This window comes from Aplysia californica, unplaced genomic scaffold, assembly GCF_000002075.1.
Source record: "Aplysia californica isolate F4 #8 unplaced genomic scaffold, AplCal3.0 scaffold00731, whole genome shotgun sequence".
Lineage (NCBI taxonomy): Eukaryota > Metazoa > Mollusca > Gastropoda > Aplysiida > Aplysiidae > Aplysia > Aplysia californica.
This window is the reverse complement of record NW_004798001.1, coordinates 308,651-320,037: the sequence shown is the minus strand read 5'-3', so window position 1 is coordinate 320,037 and position 11,387 is coordinate 308,651. Positions and strand designations below refer to the sequence as shown.

At 39.4% G+C, this 11,387-nt stretch overlaps 1 protein-coding gene across 1 annotated transcript; it reads left to right on the top strand.

Annotated features, from left to right (window-relative positions):
- Positions 1–3,233: 3,233 nt before the first annotated feature.
- Positions 3,234–10,648, top strand: LOC101864483 (probable serine racemase; the record flags this gene model as incomplete). Its single annotated transcript, XM_013088376.2, is given in 3 exon segments — positions 3,234–3,361; positions 3,828–3,878; positions 6,092–10,648. Coding segments are annotated over 3 exon segments (317 nt in total), but the record flags the coding sequence as incomplete, so codon positions are not given.
- Between the last annotated feature and the right edge of the window lie 739 nt (positions 10,649–11,387).

The following is an 11,387-nucleotide window of genomic DNA, read 5'->3' as shown; positions in this document are numbered from 1 at the left end:
TTGGGGGGGGGGTGTCCTTTTTTGTATGTTGTTGTTTTTTAAGCTGCACTTGCTATACCCTTTCAAAGATAATATTGTATTCTTATGCTATGGAGCATATTTTTAAAAAACCCTCTGTGATTTTGATAAAGGTGTCATTGTTATCATAACATTGCCATTATTTGCTTTATACGTGTAATTCAATCTGATTTGTGATGATCAGTAAGGTCAACCTTGGACTGATTGTTGTTTCCTGTTCTGCTGATAAGCTACAACAAGGTGTTTAAAATGGCACATTTAAAGGACTCTAACGTGGTCACTTTTTCGCCAATTAAAAAACCCCCAAACATTTATGCCAATAAAGTCCTACAATGAAAACGTACAATTTGTCAATATGAAGAAAAGAGACGCTTAAGTATTTGAGAAATATCGAGTTTTTGAATTTCAACCAAATTGAGAAAAATATAAAGCTTTTCAGCGTCTTTAACAATCAGCCATAAGAGAACACCTTCCCCACCCCCACCCCCCCCAAAATTTTTTTTTTTTTTTTAAATCATTCGTCTCAGACACTGAGATGAGATGATCATGATATTCATGATTCTTGGTCAATACTTTGGACGTAATTGTTTGATTATTTAGGGGTTATTTCTACGTACTTTGTCCTTTAGAGACCCCGAAAGGAAAACGTTGCACTCTGAATGGGTCATTCTATTGACACACGTTTTATAGCACGCCGCAATGCCAGTTTTGATTTAATGTTATATTACGTTAAAAACAATCACGTTTGCCTATGGTTGAGCGTTAGGAAGTTGTAAAGTTTACTCAATTTTTGGTTGTAATTGAAAAAAATATAATAAAAAAATAAGTTTTTCTCACTTGATTTTCTTCCTAATTTTGATACATTTAACGTTTTCCTGGTTGAATGTATTTCCATTTGTTTTTTAAAGTTTTCTAGAAATTGGAGCAAAGATAATCGAGTTATTGCTCTTTACTTGGGTCTCTCCGTTTTTCTTTAAATATCTGGTACTAAAGAAAAAGAAAACCTTGGATCATGTTATTGTATTGGTGGAGTCTTCGTCAGAGACGGGTTCCTTCTTGTTTGTTCTCGGAAACTATGACGTTGTGTTCAGCTTGTCGGCCCCTGTCTCTTCAAATATCATCAGACAAAACTATCGATGTTCTATCTAGTTTACACTCGGATAACTGCATTGTCTAGTAGGGTCGATAGCGTCCTTCTTTCTCTTTTGCATCCCATCTGCCTCTGTCTCTCTCCCTCCCTCCTTCCCTCCCTCTCCCCCGCCCGTTCCCCCCTCCCCCCTCGTTTACTCGTTGTCCTCCACCTATAGGTTGCACTGTTCGCATTTCCCCATCAACATAGCGAAGAACCTCTTCGTTCCTTGTCCAAGATGACCATGATGATGGCTTCAATTCTGGAAGGTTCCGCTGCCACAGTAAGTCTGGAGATGGCTGATGAAGCCGAAGACGGCTCTGAAGTCACACTCCCGCATGTTTGGAACTCACGCTGTGGACGGAGAAACGTCATCTCGGGCCTAGCGCTCAGTGCGTTTTCTCTCTGCTCCGGCGCTAAGCTCTGGCTTGTTCTGCCACCGACCGTTCACCCTGGTATTGTGTTCCTGTTTCAGTTTACTTGGTCACGCCCAAAGGAAAGGGTTTGGAGGAATGTCTCCGCGCAGGTAAGTGACCTTACTTTACGAACGACTCAGTGTCACTTCTCTGGCACCTCCTCATGAGATCATGAGAGATCCCGACGCGGGGTGGCGTGAGCTGCCTGCCTTGATGGCTATGCACCACAATAAACATAACAATACATGTAGTGTTGTTTGGTGACGCGTCCACCGTGTAAAGAGAAATGACGGTGTGTTAGTAGTGCTACACCTGTCACGTGCTGCTACCATACTGAGGCACTTTAACAAAACAACATTCGAATGATCGACAGAGATATTTAATTTTTATTCATGCTTATCCTTCCCCCTTCCCCCACCCCCTTTTTCAACTTTTCATGGAGTGCAACACATTAATAAAACATTGAGCACAACTGTTTCATAAGCACGTTTTCCATTTTCATCTTAATTGCCACGGTCATCATTTTCCGTTCATTTTCCTCGAACGCAGGGCATCAAACAAATCTTCATTCTACTTATGGAGACGAACAATAATTTACAGACATCTGGACACAAACATTCATAACTGACCATTTTGCAGGCACCAGCAATTCTCAAAGCGAATGCATTATTTTGAAAGAATTCGAGAGAAGGTGTTAGCCCTCTTTGAATTAATGGTATCAATATCGATCCTCTTCTAATATCATCTTGGAAGCAGGCAGTTAGAGCAAGTTCCAAATATGTGAAGATGTAGGCCTACATATAAAAGGACGGGGAGGAAAAACTGTTATAAGGCTATTCTTGGATATCAAAATTAATGTTATAGACTTGAGATTGCTGGACTAACAGAGTGTGTTTAATTTACTTGCTTTTTCAGTATTGGTAAGAAATATGTCCAGTGCAATTAACAACACCAACGACAAAGTACATCGTCGATTATTCAGGTGGCGAAGTGTCTCTCTCACTTTTTCCCTCTCACCCGGTCTGTCTGTCTTTACTATTCACGCTTTTATGCGCCAGCACACACACACACACACACACACACACACACACACACACACACACACACACACACACACACACACACACACACACACACACCCACACACACACACACACACACACACCCACACACACCGACACACACACCCCCACATACACACACACATTCTCCCCCCTCACGCACACACTGACTCAAACACATACACACTCATACAAACACACGCAGACACACACACACACACACACACACACACACACACACACACAAACAAATACACACTCAGGCACTCAAACACACACGCACACGCACTCAAACACACACGCACACGCACAAACACACACATACATACACACACCCACAAAAACACACACAAACACACATACACACACGTACACACATACACACATACACACAAGTACAAACACACAAACACACACACACACACACATACTCTCACACGCGCGCACAAAACACATACACACACACTTCCACATACACATGTACACACACGCGCACGCACACATGCAAATAAACACACAAGCACACATACACACACACAAACAAACACACATACACACGCACACACGTACACACTCTCACACTCTCACAAGAGCTCTTCTCCCCTGTAGGTCAGCGCCTATGGACTGGCCCCCCTCAGTATCTGGACACCATAGCTGACGGAATCAAACTCCGACACTGTGGCTTCATCACTACACAGATCCTCATTGACCTTGCGGAGAAGGAAGTCTTCGACATGGTAGGCCATCCTGCAATAACTAATTTATTTATAGAGGCACCAACTATCCCTTTCTTGTTGCTGTTTTAGCCACAACTGAAATATTTGTGGTATTTCTATTTTTTAATTAATTAATTAATTTTGGGGGGGGGGGTCCCTTAATGTTTTTGCTATAAACGAAACTGTCAGATAATACTTCTATTCTTCGGCATTTACATAACCTACTTGTGTTGCGAATGCCTTAAAACTCCTTATCAAAACTAAGCTTACGATAGACAATGGACAAATCATTTACCCTACTAAATTACCCCAAAGTTTACCTTTATTGACTGACCAAAAAAATTACGAAATAAAAAAACAACACCAAAACAAAGCAAAAACAATCTATCTCGAAAAGTGGTGTCATTTTATGCGTACGACAAAAAAAAAAAAAAGAAAAAGAAAAAACCCTCTTCAAATAATATATATTTTCCCCTCTTTGTTTCAGGATGATGACGATATGATTGCAGCCATGAAATTTTCCTTCGAGAAAATGAAGGTACTGTGTTTTAGTTTATTAAACGAAACATTTTATTTACATTTTTTTCCCCGTTGAACCCTACGGGCGTCTGTGGCTTAGCAGTTATATATATATATATACATACACACATATGTGCACGCCGGAGACCCGAGTTCAATTATCGAGTCAAAATTCTCTATGAAAAAACCTTGAATATCTTTCTACTAGGATGTTGTATCGCTCTGTGTATGTGTTGACCCTGACAGGCAAAGTCGGAAGCCTGCCTCCTATATCATCTAACTTGTGTCCATTGGGGCGAAATAAAAGCACCTTCAATAAAAAAAAAGTCAAATCAATGTTCCACACAGCAATATTTGTAATGTGAAGGTTTGGCTCTATGATCTCGAAGGTAAATTATTTACCTTTTCTCAATTCCCACATCGCTACCCTAAAATTACAAAGCTCTGTCTGCTCAGTACCTAGTTTTGAGAAATGTGATGTCAAAATTTGTGAGTTTCACTACTACATTTCAAGGTTTTTGGAATGTTATTCTTTGAATATCTTGATAACGACTCTGAATAATCTTATTGTGAGGCAGCGCGGTGGAATCAGGCTCTCGTCAATTTTTGGGCATGTAGAGTTATTGGTATCATCTTAAAGCTTGTTCATTTGTCTTTATGTGGATGAAAAAGTATCCATTTGTCTTGAATACAAGTCGAGATATTTGCAATTGAAGGAGGTGGGGTCACCTGTTTTCAGAGATAAAATTAGTGAGAAAATGACCGCCAAAGATTAGTTATTTCCTTAGCTTAAGAGCCTGTGGTAACTGAAAATTTACATTTTTTGTGCCTTTAATCAACGTTTTTCAGAAAAATCCACAGAGAAATGAGTTTTTAATGGGCATGAAAGGTGTTGAGCCAAAAAGCAAAAATTTGATAAAAATTCACAAACCTGCGGAAAAATGCAAGTTTCTTCACTTTGATTATTTTGACGAGAGCCTGATTCCACCACGCTGCCTCACTTATGGTTTTGATAAAGCAGATAGAAAATTTGGTTTCTGGCCTCATGGGACTAGTAACTGAAAACAGCCAAAAATATCAGATAGAACTTTGTAATTCTGATGTGGCGATATGTCGGAGCTATTTCGTCGATTAGCTCCATATTTATGCTGGGAAACTGCTTGCCACTCAGCCGGATAGAAGCAGCCCAATTTGAAAACTATGTCAGTGGGTTTGTGTGATCATCATTTAACCCCATCCCCCACCCCTCCCACTCTCAAAATTTCGCTACCTTTAAATAGCAAAGTTCTATCTGACATTTTTGGCCGTTTTGAGTTACTCAGGTCTGAAACCAAATCTTCTATCTGCTCTATCAAAATCGTAAGATGAATCGGAGTCGTTATCAAGACATTCAAAGAAGAGCATCTGAAAAAGCTTGATATATGAAACTCAAAATTTGTAACGCAAAATTTCTCAAAACTAGATACTGAGCAGATAGAACATTGTAATTGTAGGGTAACGACTTACTTTGTAACTGTTCAGTTCGAATGGTTGTAAAATGACGCAACTCCACATTGAAATGCCTTTCCTTTGACGTTGCACACATAAGGCATGAGTTCCATTATCGTGTGAGCAGATATTTGATGCGGGTGGTTGTCGGGGGCTCTTATAATGTGGTTTACCCCTTCTTTCCTATCAAACATCAGATCTGTCGTCCGTATCCCTCCTCCTTCTATTTGCGATTGCTACTCTCTTGTAACTCCTCTAATCTTCCTTGCTTATATGATTAATTGTGTTGCAAGTGCCTTAAACTCTTACTGCCTCCCTAGGACAGTGCTACTGACTAAAGTGTCTTTAGGACATTCCCAAAGAGGGGATATTACCATGTTCTTATGCACAGTAGAATTGTAAATGGGCTGATTTATCAATGTCATTCTCATACTGTGCCGGAACAACGTAGGGGAACTGCTGGTTTTTCTTTCCCTATCCTTATCATCGTCATTTTTCCTCTTCTTCTTTTGTATGTTTGTCACTTTCTTGTGAATTGCTATTTCCGTGGTGCCTTGATAGTCGAAGCAGACTTACCGCTGTTGAGGCTAGAGAGGTGAGCAGAGTAAGCCTGATTCCCCGTTTGGACTTATTTGTTGACATCAACCCCTTGGCGCTCGTATGACCTTATGCACATGTAAAACCTTACAACATGTAAAACTAAAAACTCTTACTAAAAGTGAACTTTTTGTTCTCCAAAAACAGCTGGTCATCGAGCCCGCTGCAGGAGCTACCGTAGCCGCAGCCTTTTCCGACAAGTTCCAAAAACTGGACTCTTCCCTGGAGAACATCGGGGTCGTCCTGTGTGGGGGCAACCTGGATATCGAGCAACTGCCTTGGTGAAGTGCGGAAGTAGGGGGCGGTTCTCACCTCAAAAGGCGGGGCTTACTTGTCAGGAGGCGGGGCTAACCTGTCAGGAGACGCAACTTTCTGTCAGGAGGTGGAGCTTACTGCTGGGAGGTGGAGCTTACTGCTGGGAGGTGGAGTTACTGTCAGGAGGCAGAACTTATTGTAAAGGGGCAGGACTAAGCCGTGGTGAGGGCATGGCTAAACTGTGATATTACTGCGGTGAATTTGTTATATTTCTTTGTTAGATGTGAAAGATAATCTATTTTTCTATGAATGGATGAATTTTTGTCACCGTTTCTAGAGCATGGTTTGTTGTTCCCAAATGATGTTACTTACCGGTGTCACTTTGTTAAAGGTGCAAGAGAGATATTTATGCCAATGTTTGGCTCTCATTACTTTGAAGCCTAGTTGGCTGTCATTTCATGAGGCACGCTATAGAGAAAGAAATGTTTCCTTTGTTATTTATAGGAACAGTGCAAATTCTTTATGGGGAAAACCAGATAGTGTAGCTGAAGAATTATATTATAGCTTTTTGGGGAAGTTATTCGTTAGTGTTGGCAGGTAAATGTTCATCCTGAAATATTGCCATCACCAATTTGAACAAAACGTAGAGTTTGTCATTTCGAAGACGTACACAGCCTAAAATTTATATAATTTTATTTTGGACATTTGACATGTTCGTCTTCAATTCTGCACAAAAAAGGACACCCCCCCCCCCACTTTAAACAACAACAACTTAACAAAATAAAGAAAACAACAACTAACAAGCTAACAAACAAAACCACCTACCCCACCCCCGCCGGAAAAAAGCGCGGTTTAACGAAAAAGAAGCACACCTATGTATCGTCAATTTTGGGTTGTGTACTCGGAAGTAATCAGCCAATTGTCCCAAGTACAACTCTAGCAGTAAAGCAGTGGGTTTATCTGGTTTGTTCATTTAGGTAAAAGTAACATTTCAGAGTTACTTTGGCGAGTAAGTGAACATGATTTGGTTCTTTTAGTAAAAACTAACATTTGAGAGTTACACTGGCTAGTAAATGTAATTATGGTTCATTTAGGCCAAAGTAACATTTCAGAGTTACACGTAGCATACTTTACTATTTTCGAGAATAGTGTGCAGGTCTCTCTTTGTAAGAACGGGTAGTAGTTTCTCCTTTGACGATGCAGATTGTTTGATCTAAAGATATTGGGAGAAAAGACTATTTTTAGTGACCAAATCTGAGTCGATAATGCTGTACAACACTTACTCAAACAACAACAAAAGCAGTTTGAAGGTGGGGTTGGTTGTTTATGTGTGTGTGCGTGTTTGTGTGTGTGTGGGGGGGGGGGGGATGGGGGTTACAGAATGCACACAGAGTGTTCAATTACCTATTGAGATACAGTATGTGGTATATACACTAAAGAAACTGCATCATGACAACGCTTTGGAATAATGAGAACTATTCTTTATTGTTTCAAAGGAATTGTCAACTGACATTTAAAACGCAATGCACCACTCACATTCGTACCCCAGTGATGATAACACTTTTGTGGAAATATGAATACTTCTCAGCATACCATTCATTTAGAAAGAACATTATCATCATTATCATCATTTCTTGCTCTCCCGTCTTATCATAACAATACGCACGTCAGTGATATGAAAGGCCAATTTCTTCATCTTTACCTCAACTTATTTAACTGCAAAATGCCTGCTCGGTAGTCGTTGACGCCCTATCTTGTCCATCTTCTGTAGTATTATTTCCTAACAAGAAAGAGGTATCTTGATGATGGTTGTGACTTTTTTGTGTATTTCATTAAATCATCTTGAATTCTCAAGTTCTAACATGACATCCATGTGATAGAATGCTAGGTTTCCAGTTGAAACACGATGATTTTTTATTAGTGTTATTTATAAATAATAATGCATGTTGGATAATATTCGCGTATTACGGCAAGTCCTACTGTTGTTGACAGATTAAGGATTTTTTGTCTTGAAAAGTACACAAAAAGATGTAACTTCAGGGATGTTTTAGTAAACATGTTGGTAATAATATGCTCAGCGCAAAATAACAGGTATCGTCGTCGTTGTCGTCATCATGAAGTGCCAGTTCTGCGACAGACATCAACGATCATGGCTCGCCATTCATTCCTTAGCTAGGATGCTCTCAAAAACGATAATATGTTACTATCCTGATCGTTGATTGTCACTTAATTGTTTAGGCTCTTCAAGTAAGTTACTGTGAGTCTTCAGGCTCGTTTGCCTTCAATGTTGCCTGTGAGAACTAGATGTTCAAGGCTCTAATGGCTATTCAAGTGTCCCAGAAACTGCATTTGTCTCTTCTTAATTGTTGCAATGAGAGAGCAGATCACGTGGGCTTCTTCAAGTACTATTTCATGCGATTTCTTTCCCTTCCAAGAAATTCTTAAATCCTGAAAGAAACATATTTCTGTTGCTCCTATTTTTATTTTCACTGTCTTTAGTGATTTCATGTATACACAGCCATATAGACGAGTTGACCAAGAGTATTTTAGAATCTTTATATTGGTAGTCATTGAGATGTTTTTATTTTTCAGAATTGGGCTCATTTTATTGAGACTTTCTCGAGCCATTGCAACTAACTCTATGTTTTACTTCTGTGGAACATTTGACGTCAGATGTAAATTATATATCCTTGATATTTAAACTGTTGAACCTGTTTGATCGTTTCCCCTTTGCTTATGAGATTACAATTAACAAGTATGTCATATTACAATTTCTTAAATGTGACTGTAGATAGCGTGAACCAAAATGCATGGCTAGTACTTTTGGTTAGCTAAAAAGAGATGGACGTCATTGGTTTAATGTAATGGTTTTGAGGGAATTTCTGGCATACCTGCGCTAGCATCTATGACCAGCAGATTAGGCAAGTCTGTCACAACATGGGAAATCAGTTTCTAACGTATAGGAGGCTTGGCAAGTCATTTTTTGTGGTCGGGAGGTAACTCGATGTCTATGCCTTTTTTGTTGTTCAGCTTTGAACTCACTCAGTTTGAAAAGTAGGAACATGCATAACATTTTTACTGCGTTTCTGACTGTACACAATTTCGTAATATCACTCGTGACACTGCTGAAAATATCAAATAAGTAAGCCCCCCCCCCCACCCACCCTGTCCTTTTTCGCTTTCAGGGTAAGGGATAAAAATTAGACCACTTAACACTAGCCGGAGGTGTAATTTCTCTTAGAGGAGGAAAAAAAATCACATGGACATTAATTCTTCCTCAGTTGTGTTAGTGCGTTGTTGTCAATGGAACATCGTCTCTTCCTTCTCCAGCACCTTCCTTTTTGCCTTGTTTATCGTCTGTAGTACAGTGGCCACTGTCGCACGCAGAAGGTATGAGTTCGATCCCCATTATAGAGAGATTTTTTTTTATTCCAGTACATCTGACTGTTTGCTGGGAAATTGTATCCCTCTCACCTCATATTGACCCTGAAAAGTAGTGTTGAAGCAGGCCTCTCTTTGAATGATCTAATTTGTATCGATAGGGGTGTGAAACGTCTGGTATTCTACTGTGGCCCTTTAAAAAAATTGAAAACCGATGACTAACTGGGAGGTAAACCCGAAACACATTTTTTACAAAATACATAAATAAAAGATCAAAAACTATTTTTAAAACAACATTTATTTATTGACTTTAAAAATAAATCTAGTCTAATGACCCTTCTTTGCCCTCATTGGCTCCTTCTCAGAACTGTGGAAAGAATGTGATTACCAACATATTATTTTGGTGGAGACGTAGTCTATTGGTAGCTCATACATAACTTATTAAGTTAAAAGGGACCCTTGGTTTTCTTGTTTGTTTGTTTTTGTTTTTGTTTTAGACAAATCGACTTTGAGGGCTAATTTCGGGATATTTTTAGAGTTTTCACATAGATTGAAAGTCTCGACATTTGACATTTAATTTGTACTGCTTTCACTTTGAACGAGAATACCCCCTGATGGTCGTGATCAGACCGTCAACCTGACCTTCCTTTATACTGTGTCCAGTTGTCAAATATTGGTCTTACATGTGTTGTTACTTAAGTTGTGATTACAATTATTATTGTTATTTTGTTGTTTTGTCGTTTGATATTACGGTCCAATTGTCCTTGTTAAACTTCTCGCTACCAGACCTGCTCTTGAGTCCCACAAATAGTTCGACTTTGTGGGGCCCGGCAGTGAAATGGTTAAATGGGAAGCTATAGTGAATAGTCGATATAATGGTACCATTTACGGGCAGGGGCGCAATTTGATATTTTCTCCAGAGGAAGGTCAAGACAATATAGTTTTTTTTTTAGGAAGTCAGATCGTTCCAATTTTTCACCTCAGTGCACTGCGAACAGTGTGGTAGTCTCATAGAGACGGCAAATTGCTTTTGGAATTTGATACACAAAGAAAACCCTTTAAAAAAAAGATATGTGCATATCATCATAAAGGCTCAGCTGCTTAATTTGATTGAAAACTCAAGTAGACACTTAGCGACACTTATTTGTTATTACCATTAGCTTCCAGCCAGTTGATGTGGCAATTGGATCTTCATGTTTATTTTGTATGTATATATTATGTATATTCAATCTCTCATCACAGCCACTGCAATCTGAAAAATGGCTCAAGGGTGTGCACCCGAGACAAGACGATCTCAAATTCGAAAGTCAGACAGTGTACCATTAAAAATCTCGAGATTTAAACAGATGTTCGCTTAAACATTGAGACCAACAAACTACACGTTTGATTGTACATGTATTTCTATAGCTTTATGGGATATCGGAAAAGACTTACCGGAACAGAGCAGAACATTTCACTCTCGTAAATCGTATACCTTTAACAAAACAAGTTTGAGAAGGCAGGACAACAATTGAGTCGATAGTGCCGTAAAACACCTACTCAATCAATCAGTGAGAAGGCATACATTCAGGATATGCACGCGGAAGATATTCATTGAGTGTCTTTTTCGTTCTCCTTATCTGTATTCCTATCAATAAGCGCTACTCTTAATGGGCGGGATCGAAAAAGCCCACTTCCTAAGTGGTCATAAGCGAGTTGATTGTTGGGGAGGTCGGAGGGTTTATTGCATTAACTATTACAAGGCTGTTGTAGGGCTCTCCACTAAGAACGATGTTTTGGTTCGTGAAAAGAAATAATGTTTTCCTCT